General features: G+C 28.2%; 2 protein-coding genes across 2 annotated transcripts in view; one reads left to right on the forward strand and one right to left on the reverse strand.

Annotated features, from left to right (window-relative positions):
- Positions 1-6,401: 6,401 nt before the first annotated feature.
- On the reverse strand, positions 6,402-8,022 carry LOC135956749 (transferrin-like). Its single transcript, XM_065507320.1, has 3 exons — positions 7,589-8,022; positions 6,766-7,144; positions 6,402-6,521 (listed from the first exon to the last, which is right to left on the reverse strand). The coding sequence occupies exons 1-3, from the start codon at positions 8,020-8,022 to the stop codon at positions 6,402-6,404; spliced, it is 933 nt and encodes a 310-aa protein (XP_065363392.1).
- Positions 8,023-11,353: 3,331 nt separating this feature from the next.
- The window catches only part of Pdcd4 (Programmed cell death 4), a 40,623-nt gene continuing 32,733 nt past the window's right edge, over positions 11,354-19,243 (forward strand). The window contains exon 1 of the mRNA XM_065506761.1: positions 11,354-11,930. The gene's annotated coding sequence lies outside the window, so the exon portion shown is untranslated. The remainder of the gene's footprint in view (positions 11,931-19,243) is intronic.

The following is a 19,243-nucleotide window of genomic DNA, read 5'->3' on the forward strand; positions in this document are numbered from 1 at the left end:
ACTAAACATTAATCACTGTTTTCTAATTTGCATTTGCCGGCCGGTAAACAGAATTCAAAACAAAATTTAAAAATAAATAAACAAGTTTATGGAAGAACATGTATGAAAAGCGCAATAATAATAATTCAATATATTAACAAATAAAAGTAATAATCAGAGATAAATACACATAGATCGGAAACTCTTCTGTCAGGTGTTTGACAGAAGAAACATAAGAGAATGTATTAGGAAAAAAATATATGAAAAGAAAAACAACACTCGTATGTGTGATTATTTTGATTGAGTTTTTGAGATTCAGAAACACGACTGGAACACAATTTTGAAATTATTATTTTATGGCGACTACAATTCTACTCTTTGCTGCATAACACATAGTTTTTTACTAATACATTCTCTGCACATAGGTTTTTGACAACTGAGTTAGGTCGTTGACAGAAGAGTTTCTCATCTATGTGTATTTATTTTCTCTAAATAATTATATTGAAAATGTCAATTAAACTTATTCAACTTAATAAATTAAAGTTGATTTCAATTGCAGTACATAATTTCATTCTAGACTTTTCAACTGCGAAAACGTAAACAAATTAAAACAACTAACGCCTACAATTGCAATACAATACCATAATAAAGACTTGAGTTGAGAACAATATTCCAAACGATACGAGAAGTAAAATCTAAACAAACAAATCAACGGTGTTTCCCCATCAGATATCTTGGCTTTAGTTCAACTCAAATCGAAAAATGAAGAAAAAAAAAGCGAAACAAATTAAACAACAAGCTTAAAAAACGTGCAATTTTTGTATAATTCCAAAGAACTTCTACGGAAACACCTAAAGAATAAGAAATTAGAGACATATGTGTCTGTCCCCCATTTAAGCAAGTAGCAGATAGATCACATTTTATTTATTAACGATCACAAAAATAAAAAAATAAAAACAAATCGATAATTTGTTTTAATGTAATTATTGTTGACTTGTTCTTGATTCTTGCTAACAACTTAACGAGAAATTATATATAAATTAATAAATAAAAGAAAACATGACTGCCATTTAGAAATGATGCGATAACAATATTTATTCAGACACCGATATGGTGGCTAAATTTTGACACTGTGTAAATAAAATTTTGAAATTAATATAGATTTTGTAAAATGTTAATGGTTCCCTACATTGCTCTGAATAAAATTTTCAACTTTTATCGGGAATTGAATCGTTTATTTCAAAAACCAGTCAAGCAACAAATTATCGATTTTAAGTAAATCAAAGAAAACTTCTAGGCAGAAAATTACTTTTACAAAATTAATATGTTTTCATATGAAAATCCATTTCTGTAACTGTTTGATAAACACAAAACTTTGTTTTATGTACTATATTAACATATATTTAAATAATAATATAAAGTTTGCACTTGACTGGTTTTTGAAACAAACACCCATCACTATTGTAAATTTCATACGAAATTTTCTAATTGTTTTAGGAACTTCAAAAGTATAATGATAAATGATAATTTTATAGAGTTTAACATCATGTTTGTTCTGAAATAACGGAAACATTCTGCTTCTGTTGTAAACCACTGAAAAATTTTCCCATAAAACTCTTCAGATCCAACCAAGTAGGGTTTAGGCCTTACAAATCTTTTATTTTTATAAAAAAAAATAGTTAAGGGCCTAGTATTACATAGGCAAAAACCAGTCAAGCGCTGGCACTTGACTTCTTTCTGCACTAAACACGGATTTCTCGGCTTTGCTTCACCATAATAGGGGGCAGTACTTGTTTTGCATTAAACGATGTATGTATTTACATTTACAAAACAATAATTGTCCAAAAAGTAAGTTTATGATTTTTTGTTGCTTGACTGGTTTTTGAAATAAACGATTCAAGGAAGTACAGAGAGCCTCAAAAGTGAGTAAACACCAGTGAATTTTTTGATTTTTTTAGATTATAAAAAGCATTATAGTCCGACTAAAATCTTTTTTTCAGAACTGGATCTATTATTCAGCCCAATCTCCAAAAAAACGAAACTTTTAAATTGTAATCAATAAATAGATTTTAGGATTTTCATTATCTTAAAAAATAAAATAATTTGTGGTGTTTACTCACTTTTGAGACCCTCTGTATATTGGTTTTATTATTACGCTTGGGATACATCGGTCGTAGACTAGACCTGCCAAAGTATATACAGTGGTTGACAATACAATGGAAACTTTTCCAAAAAAAAAAAAAAAACACATAAGAAATTTTTATTTTTTTAGTATATCATTAATAATGGAGTGAGGCATACAGACTCCATTACATCCAGAAAAATGCACCGTTTGGTGCTTTTTACGTTTTGGTGGCATCATCGGCCCTTATTTCTTCAAAAATGCAGCCGGAGCTCGCGTTATGATCAATGAAGATCATTACCGCACTATGATCAATGATTTTTATATCCTACACCACCATAGTGGGAAGGGTATAATGCGTTTGTGCAGATGTTTGTAACGCCCAAAAATATTAGTCTAACACCCACCTTAAAGTATACCGATCGAATCACTTTCTGAGTCGATTAAGCGATGTCCGTCCGTCTGGCTGGCTGGTTGGTTAGTTGGCTGTCCATGTAAACCTTGTGCGCAGAGTAAAGTTCGCAATTTTGAAGATATTTCGATCAAATTTGGTAGATATTATTTTTTTGGCCCAAGGACCAAGCCTATTGAAAATAGCTGAAATCGGTCCATTATTTCACCTAGCCCCAATACAAATGTCCTTCCGAAATTGGACTTTATCGGTCATAAATGTTTAATTTATATATGTATCTCCACAAATTCCACTCCAAATAAGTGTTATATACACAAAATTCATGTCACCAAATTTTGTTACGATCGGTCCATAATTAGTCATATCTTCCATATAGACCCGCTTCCGAAAATCACTTTAACGTGCATAAATCGCTTAAAAATGTTGGTATACACAAAAAATTCAACATAATTAACTTTAATATAGACATAAATCACACGACCTAAATTCATTATGATCGGTCCATAATTGGTCATAGCTCCCATATAAGGCCCACTCAAAAAAAATCACTCAAAAACATAAATTATTGAAATTTTAAAAGAAAAATGTTTTTGCTCTTTTACTTAGTGTAGGGTATTATATGGTCGGTATTGACCGACCATACTTTCTTACTTGTTTTTTGTTTGCAAATATGGATGACACTGATACGGACGAGATGTGGTTCAACAGGATGATAACCATAAATTTATTGAAATAACAATTTAGCGATAACTTGATTTCGAGAAATGATCCTGTCGATTGCCCTCCAAACTCGAGCGATTTGTCACCTCTCGATTATTTCCTTTGGGCCATGTGAAGTCACTGGTTTATGCTGATAAGCCAGCAACAATTGATGCCTTGTAAGCCAACATTGATCTTTGGTCTACAGTGAAGGACTTAGGGAGATGATATCATCCTCAAATATTCTCTGTTGATCAGAAATGTTTGACAAAATCGGTCAAGTAGACCAACATGTGAGATAATCTCGAAGAAAGTTTGTATTTTGAAAAACTATTTTTACTATTTTCTTTAATTATATTGCAGACAATACATTGAAATTTTACCAATTAAAAAGAACAATTTTTGTTGAAAATGGTAAAATTCGGTTCATGATATCTTCTAGCTCTTATACAAATATCTTCCCGGAATATGGCTGTATTATACATAAATAACGATAAATACAAAATTGTGTATTAAAAATAATCGAAATCTGATAAAAAAAACAAGTAATATACCCTTCACCAAATTATACTTCAAAATTTTAAATATTTTTAGGTAAACAAAATTAAATTTGTTTCTGGTTATTTTATTAATTTTTTGGAAATTTTTTTTTTGATTGTTATTTTAAATTTTTTTAATTTTTTTTTTTGTTAATTTTAAAATTTTATTTTTTAAATTTAAAAATTTTTTTTTTTTTGTTTTTTCAATTTTTTTTTTAAAAAAAAATTCGGGTTAAAAATTTTTTTCCGATTTTGACCCATTGTAGGTCCAACTTACTATGCTCTTATATACGTCGTTGCAAATGTCTTTGAAATATCTATCATTAGATATCCATATTGTCTATATTAATGTCTTAGTAATCCAGATATAGGTCAAAAATCGAGGTTGTCTTGTTTTTTTCCTCATATTCCATTTGTGGACCGATTTTGCTGATTTTAAATAGCAAAATTCTCGAAAGCATGTCTGACAGAATTATTGAAGATTTGGATCCCGAAGATATCTGGGGTTTTCAGAAAATTGATTTCAACAGACAGGCGGACAGACAGACGGACATGGCTTAATCGACTCCGCTATCTATAAGGATCCAGAATATATATACTTTATAGGGTCGGAAATGAAAAATGTAGAAATTACAAACGGAATGACAAACTCACGAAGGTGAAGGGTATAATATATATTTTTATGGAAAAATAGGTGGTATATAAGATTCGGAATAGCCGAATATAAAACTGTAACTTGTTTTCCTTCACTTTTGTATCACTTGTTTAATTGTTTAAATTCTGAAAATATAAAAAAAAACTGAAAAGTATTTTGGTATTGACAAAACAATGGAAATTGTCCGGCCTTTTTAGTGTCGGCTGGAATCTCCAGACTAGGGACTTATTTAATTAAATCTACATAAGTTAACTGCTGTCTTTTAGCCAGGTCGAAATTAAGGTTATCACAAAAAACTGTTACCGGAAAAAGATAAAATAACGATAACCTAGTATTCAAAATTAGTGTTATTGTCACCTTTTAACACTTTCGAATCAGTGAGAACCTTGAAAAATATATAAATCTTAGGTATTTAAATGTTTACTTTGTTTGGGAAATGGGCGTAATATTGTCAATCCCGCAAGTAGTTTAGATGGAGAGTCAGGTAAAATACATAGAAAGATATTTTAAAAAACAAATCTTTGAAAAACATTTTTGAACAGAATCCAATTTTGCATTGCATAAACATTCGGTTGGCCTTAAAACCAGCCCACCAATCTCACACATTATCAGAACCTTTTTTTTAAGAAACTTGCTAAACGTTTATCAAAATACACATGAAATTGGAAAAACCCATTGCTAAAACAAATTTAATCTATTCTAATGAAAATTAAATTTAAATTTCTTATACCCACCATCAAAAAAGATGGGCGGTATATTGAGTTTGTCATTCCGTTTGTAACACATCGAAATATTCCGCGGACCCACAAAGGTATATATATTCTGGATCTTTATAAGATTTCAAAACGATATCTAGCTATGTCCGTCCGTATATTTTTTTAAGTTTGTCAAACGAAAGGATCTAGATGACTGAAATTTTCCACATATACTCTCTATTTATAAGGTTTATTTGCTATTGAAAATGGGCAATATCGGCCCATGATTTCACCTAGCCGTCAATTGTCCCCCCAGAATACTGTTTGAACAGCCATAATATGTTGATTATACGGCAATTCTCATAAAATTTTGCACAAATTAGTTCTAGTACTGTGAAATTATACTGTAAAGTATAACGAAAATCGGTCAAAATTTTTCCCTAGACCCCATACAAGGTCCCCCTCAGAAAATTACTTGCACATTCATAATTATCTTATAATAAATAATATCATGATGAAATTGGACATAAAAGCAAGTCTTATATGAACCTAAATCTTTCTACCAGCTTTTGTGAGGACTCTAGCCACCATATATACCACTATATCTTCTTTATATATATAAAACTAAAATGGTATGTAATGTCATCACGTGAGAACGGCTGGAGCGATTTGGATGTTTTTTTTTTATTCGGTTCGAAATTTTCAGATGGTGTGTACAGAAAAAAAATTCAAAAATTCCGGGTAAAACTCGGAAATTCTTTTTTTTGTGAGTCCAGTCAACTGTAATAAAAAACTCCCTAAAGTATGCAGTATAAATATAGATATTTCATTTGCAAATAAATAAGAACAGGCTGATGTGCGTGGGTTGGAGAAACTTGAAGAACTAACATTAGTAAATGCTACCGGGCGAAGCCGAGGCGATCAACTAGTCAGAAAAATATTTTATTCTCACATATTGATGGTGGGTGTACAAGATTCGGCACAGCCGAATATAACACTCTACTTATTGTATTTAAAATTATGTATATTATTACAAAACCAAAAAGGTTTCAATTATAAATTACACAGAAACAAACACCTTTTCGCGGAACTGTAATAATAAAAAAAAAGTGTTCAAGTCAGAGATTAAATTAACATTTCAAATTGTATTATAAATTAATGACTGATAATATTTTTACGGAGCTAAGCAAAAAAACAATATAAATTATTGATAATTAGTGCCAGGTGATGATATTTATTTAGATTAAATATAACTGTATATATTTTTTAATACATTTTTCAAACATTTTTCAGAATTTGTTTACAATAAAAATCGAGGATCATGGGGTTGATCATCTTCGTTACAGTGTAAATAATTAAACATATTTTCGTCCACATCGTTACGATAGGTCGGTGCTAAATCTAGCGATATTGTATTTTTCTAGAACAAACATGAAATTTAAATAATTAAAATTGGAAATTAAAAACTAAAAACCCCCTTGAGGGGTTTAAGAGATAACAACCAAGTAAATGGACGTTTTTTTTAAGGTAAACAAACAATAAAACCAAAAAAAGAACCCAGCTTAATGAAACAAATGATAAGCTAGATTTTTTTAACTAGTTCATAGTTCTATATAAGAATTTTGATAAAAATAAATTCCCCGACAAAATAGTACCGCACTTACCTTAAAGATCACATCGTCTTGGCCTTGGAATGTATCAAAGAATTTGAAATTTTCGCTGCTAAATCCGAAACGTTGTGAAATTGTTTCAAATACCTTACGTATGGCGCTTTCTTGCTGCGACGACAAATTTGATCTGACAAATACGGCTCTTTGTAGGCCGGCTTCCACATTGCAGTTTTTAAAGTTTTCAAATTCATCTGGCACACGATTGGGACAAATAAGAATTTCATCGTCACTTGGCACATATTTGGCTGAATCCACTATTTTAATGTATTCTGTCAAAGAGGCTTTATTAAGGAAATTACAGATGTTATGACCCATGCGTAGATTGAAATAGGTGGCGGCATGGAAGGGACGATGTTTGGATTGATCAAAGTAACTGGGGAGTAAAAATTAAGTTTAAATTATATGAAACTTTATTTTCAATTCAATTATCAATAAATTAAATTTGAATTTATAAATATACAGAAAAACTATCCTGCTAAAGACCACACCATACAATGCACATAGATAGGAAACTTTCCTGTCAAAGACCTAACTCAGTTGTCAAAAACATTAGTGGTGAGAATGTATTAGTAAAAAAAAACATGTGAAAACAAAAGTAACACTCGTATGTGTAATGATTTTCAGTAATTTTTTTGTTTGAGTTTTCGTTTCCGTTCTTTGGACCTAACTCAGTTATCAAAAACCTGCGTGTTGAAAGTGTATTTGTAAAAAAAACCTAATAAAATTATTAAAAATTTTAGAAATCTAATTTACTTTAGGAAATGATTAATTACGTTTTTTAATCGCTGAACAAATCACCAAATTACCCACTACTTACATGGGTGCCTCCTGGACACCGATGAATGTTATATTCCTTGGAACCACAGCAATATATAAACTGTTATCATCTTCTTTGGCATAAATCAGCGGTGTTAGGCCAGCACTTCTGGCCGGCTTGTAACCATGCGCATTCAAAACAACCATATCTGAGTTTCCACTCTCTACAGAATTTATACAGTTTTCCCTGGTATCCTTGCGAACACAGTATAACGACAAAGGTATTGAATTATTACGAGCCACATTCACAGTATGAAGGCATTTTTCAAAGGATATGTCACTGTAAGTGCATAAATGTAAATTATGTACACGTTGACCATTAACTAATGGACCAAATTGTATAAAATTTTGAGGATAGTGTCGAAACACTAGAGAATGCACATATTGGCCTAGTGAAAGTGCCGTTAAGGCAAAAGCTACCAACAATTTAAACATAGCGAATTTTTCAAAATAAACTTTTTAGAAAATATTTCAATTAATTTTCGTTTAAGAACGTATTTATATAGGGTCTTTTAAGTTATTCACTAATCTATTTTTAATTACTTAAACGGTTAATGTAAGTTTTTACTAATATTTTAATACGGAAATAAATCATTTTTTATGATCGCAAAGCATTTGAAAATAGTGAAAAAAAGGTTTTTTTTAAACATTATTCAACATTCTTGGGGTTTTGAAAGGTCAGTAATTCGTACTAATGTAAATTCAAAAATTAAAAATTCGGTATATTTTTTATAAAAATTTAATAATTTTTGGTGAAAATCAACGTAAATTGAACATAAACAAATTTACTGTTAATTATATTAATTATTAATTAATTATTCTTTTGTTTATTTATACACTAATGAAACAGCCAAAAATAATATATTCCAAATTTCGTTTAAAATTTATAAATTAACATAAAATTTTTAAATAACCATTTCTCAGCGGAAAACAAATCAAATAGTATATTCACCACTTTTTCCGTTATATACAAACACCTTCTTATCGATGTTGTGAATTTCTATCCTGCGTTATCTGCTAGAGTTGTATTTTTGTACACTGAACCGCATTATCATTGAGATAAAGTATTAGTACTTTTTAAACTTACGTGATAACGTAACACTGCATTACTTACTTACTGTATAAAAAAATTAACATTTATATGTGCACAGAGATGGAATAGTTGATTCAATTGCAATTCCAAAAATAATAAGACATTTCTTTATTAGTTTTATGTGTATAATAAAATTCAATCAGAAAGAATATACATTTTAAAAATTTTAATAGAAAGTGTAGACACATAGTGCATGTAATAAGCTGTCACCGACTCCACAACTAATTCACCTGCATTTACTTGAATTCGCCACTGCTCACTGTGGGAAAAATTACCAATCTTATAAAGCTTATATTAAAGCTTATAAAAAATATTTTTAAAATACAATAATTCAATGATAGTTGCTACTAAAAAATGCATTCAACATTTTTCGATAAATATGAAAATATAGGGCTGTGAATGTATGCAATTTTGGTTTCATTTTTCACCCAATGTGAAAAGTTTTATTGCGCTATTGAACATTTTATTTTTTGATAAACAAGTCCTAAAGAGTACGAGTACATGATTTGTTGTAATGAAGTACATAAAAGTATATTTTTAACAAAATTTCTTAAATATAAAGAAATTAATTTTTGCCACAAAGTATAATTTAACTCTTCCGATATTCAAGTGTTCATAAAATTTTAATACATTGGGCTGATATTATAAAACACGCATGTTTGCTAACAGAAATGATCTCAGAAGAAGCAATGGAATCCAGCAATAAATATTTCCGTAATAACCGCGAATTCCACACTCGAAAAATGACGCATGAGAAAACATATGAGATTTACTTAATACATGGCTCTATTTATCGGACCCATATAAATCATCATTTTTAAAAAAATCTTCCATGAACTATCGAGCCTTGAATCCTCTTTCAAACGAAGTTCTAAAGCTGCTTTGTGACCCGATGATTCCCGAACAATGCGAAGAAGCCCAGAACTCAGGCTCTGAAAGCGAATAATTTCTAAAAAAAATTTTAATTTTTTTTTTTAAAAATTTTTTCATTAGCTTAAGACTTTTAGTTATAAGTTTTATTTACATATTTAGTTAAAAAAATTGTTATTGAATTTGGTTTTATGAAATATTTTCTTTTCTTAATTTGTATCATATACATACATATGTATGTATTTAGATTATTTTAGGAATTTTTTTTATTGATCTTTAAATAAATATAAATTAATATAATAATAAATGGATTGAAACTAATTTTGTTTTGTCATAATATGAACTTTAATGTTGTTTTCTCTTATCTCTTTTTGTTACGAATAAATAAAAGAACTAAAATTGTATATGTATATTTTTTTTTAAAGAAAATACGAAAATATAATTTTTTTAAATTTCACTGATCATCATATGTGATGAAAGTAATTTCTCATTTTGATACATTTTATTGCAAAAATCTTTTGATATGATTTAATTCTGATTTATTTTGTTTAACTTTAATATCAAGCTATTCGGAGCTACATCATATTTGACATGCTACTACATGGTGAATGATTCAATTTTAATTTCCACTAAAATCTTCCTTTTGACCCTGTAATGAAACAGGGTATCTACAAATACAATATATTTAAAGATCAATATATTCGCTACAATCGCTTTATACATTTCTTACGCCTCAGATCAATAGTTTGGATTGGTGATTTTCCCACTGTACTGCAGCCACCTAGTTAAATTCGCTTTGGGTAGACATATACAGTATTTGGTATTATTGAAAACTTGAATATTAAGATTTTAAAGAGAAAATTTGGATTTATTTATTAAAAATAATTGATTTATTAAATTTCCACTACGACATATCAAAAAAATCATTTTCGAGAAGCCTAAATTTCAGAAAAAGTCAAAAAATTTACTTTTTATCAACTTTTATAACTGGTTTATTGAAATTGTTATTTAATTTTTGAATAAGCTTTAAAATACAAATATTTAAGATTTTAATTATTTGTTTAATTAAATATAACTCCTAAACTAACATACAACAAAATTAAGACTATTAAAATTCAAGTTATTTTGGTAATCTTGATTTATACGATTATTTATTATTTCTCTGATTTCTAGAATAATCATATTTGTTTGTAACGGTTTTTAAATTTTTTCGTAGATATGGCAACATACCCAGTGTTAATCAGGGTTGTTTACTTTAGTACTTTTTTTGAACTTACGTTATAACGCAAAGTAGCTGGGTGATGTTTTTCGTACTGATGATTATGATGTTAGCTGCTGTTTGTTGTTGCAAAAAAAACAACAAAAGCAAAAGCTTTGGAATCAGCAGGCAAACTTTGACAGAATTATAATCGTCTACAAAAACAAAATTCCGGTTGTTTATTTATTTCTTGTTGTTATTGTCGCACTGACACCATCTTGTTATTTGTTTGCTGAAAACGAACTAAAAAAACGAATGCAATTCATTTGTAATTTTTCAGCGAACAGAAGTAGATTTATCTTCAAGCAGAAAAGTTGTAAAAAGCGGTTTTAAAATTTAAAAAAAAAACATCACCTTTTAAAGCAACATAAAAAAAGCTAGTGAAGTGCAACATATATAAAAAAGAATTGTGATAAAAGTTTCTAGAACCTTTAAAATAAACCATTCTTTTTCTAAAAGAACAATTAAAAAACTACAATTGTTTTTTTTTAACAGAAAAGCAAAATCTGTTTTAAAAGAAATTCCTTAAAAACTGCATCAGTGTTCGTATTAAATTTTTACAAACATCTACTGAAGAAAATTAAGTTTTAGTTTTCTTTCGGTATTTAAATTTTGTGCTGATAAAAAAAAGTATTTTCTTTTTATATAAACTTTGATATAAAAAGACGAATTAGAAAGAAACAAAAGACACATACAAAATTTAAACTACAACGCAATTTTATTTTTGCATTTATCTTACGTTTCCTGTTCTTTTTTCCCCAAAAAAGTACCGAATAAAAAGAAAAAAAACCAACAACAAAATTATCCTACTCTTGAAAAAGAGTGCACAGAAAACTCAATAAAACAACAACAACAATATTCAGTTTTTCTCATAGTCTTCTTAAAGCACACACAGGCACTCATCATAGAGGAGGCAGAAAGATTGACGAATGCACTTTTTCTGTAAAGAAAAATTAACAAAGTGCATTCAAAAAAAAAAAAAAATTGTGTAAAAAATCTCTTCCTAACGTTGTCATATTTATTTTGACAACCGGTAGTACAAAAATTGATTAATTTGTAAAATTGTTAAACCAATCGATAAATTCTCTGCACAAGAAATTTTGTCGGAGTGTGGACACAAAGGTAAGTTTTTATGGAAAAGTTTATTTTTATCTTTATATTTAGTTGGCTGTAAATCAAATAAGATTTCTATAGAATGTAATGGAACATTTTCAAAGGATTTGTTTGTCATGTCAGCTGTTTCAGGATGTTTGCGCTGTTAAATGTGTTTAGAGTTGCCAGATTTGTTTAAATAATGCAAGGAATTTTACCAATTCTACTTTTTGTATCGGAATTTTAAAATTTTCCCAAAAAATGAAAAAACTGCTTTGGAAAAAAATAATTTTGTTTACCTAAAAATCATGCATCCTGAATAAAAATATTTAAAAATTTTATTTTGAAGTATAATTTGGTGAAGGGTATATAGGATTCGGTACAGCCGAATATATCTCTCTTACTTGTTTTTATTACTATTTGACAGCAACAATACATTGAAGAAATAAAAGAATCAAAGCCTCATTCATGGTATAATTTTGAGTCTGTAATTTGGATCTAGATTTTTCTATATGTTTTCTATAGGATTGAGATCTGGCGATTGTGCAGGCCTCTTCAATACAAGTTCCTAATTTGTTTATAACCACTTGGTTATAACCCTAGAGATTTCTTTGGGGTCATTGTCATGCTGGAATATTCAAACTATGGGTATATTGGACTGTCTTATTTTTTTCCATCACTTTTAAATTGTATTTGGATTCATCCGAAAAGAGAACAGTATTCCATTTCTGTTTCAACCAGTTTTAATGTTTTTCGTCAAATTGTGTACGATTTTTAAGAATATATTTTTTTCAAGGGGTGATAACAACCAAAACCAGCCTCTTTTGTCTGTGAATAACAATTCAATAACTAATTTATTATTTGAGATTATTAAAAACCTGCTCCTGGGTAGTAAAATTTCTTAAGTATTCTTGCTAAAATTTTATTTTAATGCAGTAGTGTTCCCAAATGTTGAGTTTTTACATTATCTTTCTAAAGAGAATTTTATAATTTTCGAAACTGCTTTATAAATTAAATATTTCTGACAGATAGGTAGTTTTTTTTTCTTTAATCCAGCATTAAAAACGTTTATTATTTTTGTTACTAATTAAATTTAGCTAATACGCTCTTCTTATAAGAATTATACAATGTAACGATTCATAATTCAAGGAATTTCTCATTAAAACAGATTTTAATGTATTAAATTAGGGGTCGATATTAAACGTATATAATTATGTATGTACAGATAATACTTATGTAAATATAATCTAGACATACATATGTATGTCACAATGACAGGTGGTTGTTTAGGTAATTTTTAATATAATAGGTACCTACATATTAAATTACTCTAGTGTTAGCTGCATGGCATTAAGTTAAACAAAATGATGATTGCTAATACATACATAAAAAACCATTTAATTATGATTCGATTTAAAATCGAACTCATATATGTAATTACAATTTAAATTCCACTTATTATAATGAAGTGAGAAACATCTTAAATTCATTTACCTGTATTGAAATTTTTGTAGATAATTTTACCTTTTTTCAAATACTCATAGCGGAAATTGTCGTCTGGTTGGTTTGCTACATACACTCCTTAACTGTTTCAATTTAAATTATCGTCATCGTGAACATTTATGCTCCTTTGCAAATGATTTGTGCATTACTAGTTAGCAATATATACCTATACATATTTGAAATTCTATATATAATTTCTAGAGTGTCCAAAAAACCGGTTTCCAGTTTAACCGAAAAAGTGTGTTTTTGAAAAAACCGGTTTTGATTATAGTATTTTAAAAAAACCGTTTAAACGGTTTCGGTTTTTGTCTTCAAAAAACCGGTTAACCGGTTTATATTCAATTTTTATTTAATATGAAAAAGTTCTCCTTAAATTTATTTTTATTTGTGGATGCTATTGGGAAATGTGTTATGATTGTGTACTAAATCTTCGGAAATTTTGCATTTTTTAATTCTTAATAATCTATCTTTTTGTAATTATTTTATATCTTTTACGAAATATTGTCAAAGAAAATATATTTCATTAAAACCGGTTAACCGTCTTGCAAAAACCGGTTTGTAAAAAAACCGAAACCGGTGGAGTTTACAATGATGAAAAAACCGGTTGACCGGTTTTCGGTTTTGGATACTCTAATAATTTCCCAAGGACTTTTATGTACATTAGAGTGCTCCAAGATTGTATGGACGAAAAAAACTTTCTAGGTACAGGCCGTCCCCCCCTCTAGAATTGTTCTATGTATTGTAGAAACACGTTGTGTAAAATATTAGGATGATAGGATAACGTTAACTGGTGGCGCAACGACGCTGAAGTTTTGAGGTGCATTTACAAGGGGAAAATATGCAATTTTTTCAGTTTTTGTAAAAATTTTGCCATTAAATAATGACTTTTACAATTTAATTTAAAAGAATCGAAATGTGTACGTAATTGTCATTATAATAAGATATAAAAGACAAAAATTGGTGAAAAAATGTTAAAGTTATTAAAAAATCGCCAGGCCATTAACGTGTCTCAGGCCACTAGAACAAGAAATTTATGAACAAAATTAACATATTTTGAGAAATATTAAAATAAAAGCTTATTTTTACTTAAAATATATCCATATTTACTTGTATATGAGTTTTTGTCCTCGTAGGATACCGTTAACCTATTCGCAGGTATGACCAAAAAAATTAAATTTTTTTAACGGCAGTTTCAAAACTCCAATTTCAAATTTTTAAAAATTTTGTTAAACAAATTTCAGAATTTTTTGATCATCACATGGGGATTTATTGACAACATAATAGGGAATAAAAATGTGAAAAAAGTATGTCAATACCTCCAATAGTTTTTCCGTACCTGCGATATAAATTTTGCGATTTTCGAGAAAAACTAATTTTTTGGCCATATTTTGGGGAATGACCAGAATTTCCTTACTGTAATGATTTTTAAGTAAAATCTATTCAGAATAAAATAGTCCAGGTAATTTTAAATGTAGTCTGAAAGTTTTTCTAAAATCGGAAAACTTTAACCCTTAAATCGTGAAGGTCAAAGGTCAATTTTTTCAATATTTGGAATATCTCATGGAAAGATAGCGAAATATTATATATTTTTGTGCCGATTTTGATGAAACTTAAGAAAAATATAAAATGAAGTCTGGTATTCACAATAACAGTACAAAAATGGAAATTAACCCTTAATAGCACTTGGGGTCCAAATGACCCTCAACTTTTAAAATCACGAAAAACACATTAATTTTTACCCCAAGTACTCTTAAGGGTTAATTTCCATTTTTGTACTGTCATTGTGAATACTAGACTCCATTTTATATTTTTCTTAAGTTTCATCAAAATCGGCCCAAAAATATATAATATTTCGCTATCTTTCCATGAGAAATTCCAAATATTGAAAAAATTGACTTTGACCTTCACGATTTAAGGGTTAAAGTTTTCCGATTTTAGAAAAACTTTCAGACTACATTTAAAATTACCTGGACTATATTATTCTGAATAGATTTTACTTAAAAATCATTACAGTAAGGAAATTCTGGTCATTCCCCAAAATATGGCCAAAAAATTAGTTTTTCTCGAAAATCGCAAAATTTATATCGCAGGTACGGAAAAACTATTGGAGGTATTGACATACTTTTTTCACATTTTTATTCCCTATTATGTTGTCAATAAATCCCCATGTGATGATCAAAAAATTCTGAAATTTGTTTAACAAAATTTTTAAAAATTTGAAATTGGAGTTTTGAAATTGCCGTTAAAAAAATTTATTTTTTTTGGTCATACCTGCGAATAGGTTAACGGTATCCTACGAGGGCAAAAACTCATATACAAGTAAATGTGGATATATTTTAAGTAAAAATAAGCTTTTATTTTAATATTTCTCAAAATATGTTAATTTTGTTCATAAATTTCTTGTTCTAGTGGCCTGAGACACGTTAATGGCCTGGCGATTTTTTAATAACTTTAACATTTTTTCACCAATTTTTGTCTTTTATATCTTATTATAACGACAATTACGTACACATTTCGATTCTTTTAAATTAAATTGTAAAAGTCATTATTTAATGGCAAAATTTTTACAAAAACTGAAAAAATTGCATATTTTCCCCTTGTAAATGCACCTCAAAACTTCAGCGTCGTTGCGCCACCAGTTAACGTTATCCTATCATCCTAATATTTTACACAATGTGTTTCTACAATACATAGAACAATTCTAGAGGGGGGGACGGTCAAAATTCGCAATTTTATTTTTTTGGAGCACTCTAATGTACATACATATGTTTGCAGAGTTTCTGAAGCTATTCTTCAAAATTTGCGCTATATACATACCTATCATTAATTTTATGTTATTCAAAACTGAAGAGTATCATTTTCATACCTATAAGTTTTTGAAAAATATATTTGTAAGAGAGTTTATTAATAAATTATATATTATTATTTAAGTTCTAATCTATTTATGTAACATTTAACCTTTTCTAGATTTTATTTTAAAAAAATCTATATTTTTGTATTTTAAAATTAAATTAACCATGATTACTTTAAACCACAGCTGCTGGCTTCGTTTTGTGTTGGTTCTTTTTATAATTGTTGTTTTATTTTATTAATTTGTTTTCTCTTTAATTTAATTTTTTTCATTTTGCATTATTTTCCTTCCCCTTATAATTTCCTTCATGTTAAACATTGCCACAATTCGCAAGTAAAGGAATGTATTCAATAAAATTCTTTTAGATATTTCTGTGAATACAAATAATAAAAGGAAATATAGCAGTCTTTCTATATTAATATCAAAATACTCAGATTTTTTTAAATTTGTTAATATTACCCAAATTTGTCACAAAATTCAGTATTGGCCAGTTAAAAATTTCTTCATTCAAAATTTAATTTTGAGTAAAAGAAAATTTAAATTATTAAATAAGGAATTAATTCTATAAAGAATGAATTTTCAAAATTGATCTTAAAGTCAAAAACAGGTCCTTAACCTATTACAAATATTCTTCATTTATTCTAGATTAAACTAAAAGATCTAACCCCCAGTAACACGAAGGCTGGTTATGTGTTAACTAATAGTTATACTGACAGTTTTCATACAAAAATTATATTAACCGACAGTATAATTATTAGTTAAGGCATAACCAGGTTTCGTGTTAATGGGGGTAAGAGATTAAATAATAAAAATTTAATGAAGAAAAAATATTTGATTAGATTTGAATTAAAAAATTATTGTGATTCAGAGTTTTATTTTGAATTATTTTCGAATTTCGTAAACAAGTAGTTATGTATATATCAGCTATTACTAAACTGCTTCTGAAAATTAAGTTCAGTTGGGTTAGGTTATGGTGTGGGGATGTATGACATCCAATGGTGTATGTAATTTGGTCTTCATAGAAAACACTATCAATACAACTGTTTACTCCAACATTTTAAATGATAAATTGGCACAGAGAGTCGAAAATTTGGGCTTGGGTCGAACTCGAGTCTGTCAGCAAGACAACGATCCCAAGCATACTGCCAAAATAGTAAAGGAATGACTACTTTACCATAGTCTAAAAAAACATCCTCCCCAGTCTCCCCATCGAGCATTTGTGGGAGCATCTGGACCGTAAAATAAGAAAAAGGGAAATTACGAGCAAGGATTCTCTCAAATCGGTAATAATGGAGAAATGTCAAAAAATTTCCCGCAAGTAACTAAAAATCTAGTGGAATCGATGCCCCGAAGACTGCAAACTGTAATAAAATCAAATGGCAATCAAACTAAATCCTAATTTTTATTAAAATAACATTATTATTTTAAAACAATAATAATGTACAATTACTTTTGACGCTAGAAATATGACAATTTTTTTGTTTTTGTTGTGTATTTTTTGTTGTTGTTAGATTTTTGTTATTCTTTTATAGTAAAATGAGAAAGAAATAAATGTATTAAATAAAAAATATAAAATGTTTAATAAAATTATAAAATATATTAGGAAAATAAAGTTGTAAATATAATAGTTTAAGGTGTACAGTTTCTTTTGACGCTCACAGTATATATCTAAGGGATTTATGAGAGCTTAACTATTTTAAGATAGGGCAATCGTCATCCCACTATGGTGGTGTAGGGTATAATTAGGTACATATCGTCACCTAAAATGCAAAACAACTTATCATCAAAAAATTCGAAATTGATTTTATTATTGATTACGATTCATTACATCATATTACATATGTGTGCAAAATTTTAAACTTTTACTATCAAAAATAACCAAGTTATAACCAAAATTGAAACTAAAGTATCATCAAGTATATGATTTTCTTAAACAAAATAACGTATACGCTTTGAGTAATTAATTAATAAATCGTTTTTACCTTATTTTAGGTAGTATCCTAATTTTTTTTAAATAAATTTGTTGCAATTGAATATTTTTTGCAGTCTTAATGAAAATTTAAGTTAGTTGTTAGTAATTCAAATTAAAAAACATAATACTATTAAAAATGTATATATAAACTGCTTTTATTTAAAATAAAAAAAATATTTTTATTTAAGTTTTTATTTCTTCATAAAAATTTATATTGATGATACGTTTTTTTGTTTCAGAAAATAACAATTCAAAAAAACGTAAGCCACATAACTTAAAGTGTGCTTTGAAAAAATTAGTTTTTTTTTCATAAAATATATTTCTAGAGTCACTGTAATTCAGATTTGAAAATTTTGTTTCAATATCTCAAGTAGTTTTCATTTTATATCGTTTTTTGCTTCTCCTATAAACTTATGAAAAGTGATGTTACGTTATTTTGCATTTTAGGTGACGATATATTCAATTTCAAATTTATTGCAATATTTAATCCAAGATATAATGCTTAAGAAACTGTTGATGGATATTTTTAAGTGCTTCATTATTGACGAATTTAAGAAGGCATTGAAAATGAATTGTAATTGCGTCAACATGGCAATCAATTTGTACTACATCTTCCAATTTGTTGACATTGAAATAGGAAATGACGATATGGAGGATAAAAGGTGTGTAGATATTGCATTAAAAGTTTAGTCTAGGATTTTTTATTTTTCATATTTAAACTTAATTCTTTAACATATCTGTTTTGTTCTCCACAACCAACCAACAACGTAGGGCAAAACTTACAAATTTATATCTGACAACAATAAATAGCAACAAAACGGAGATTGGTTTTTTGCCAAGAAGAGGGAGTGGGAAAAGAGTTGAAAAGTTTAATAGGTACATAATTTTTTAAAAAAAAAAAAAAATAAAAAAACTGCAATACACTCACACATTAGCTGTGATGGGTAAAAGTTACAAGATTGTGAATGCACAAAAACTAAAGGGTTGAGGTATTCAATATAACTTTTCTACAATACA

Source organism: Calliphora vicina, chromosome 4, assembly GCF_958450345.1.
Source record: "Calliphora vicina chromosome 4, idCalVici1.1, whole genome shotgun sequence".
Lineage (NCBI taxonomy): Eukaryota > Metazoa > Arthropoda > Insecta > Diptera > Calliphoridae > Calliphora > Calliphora vicina.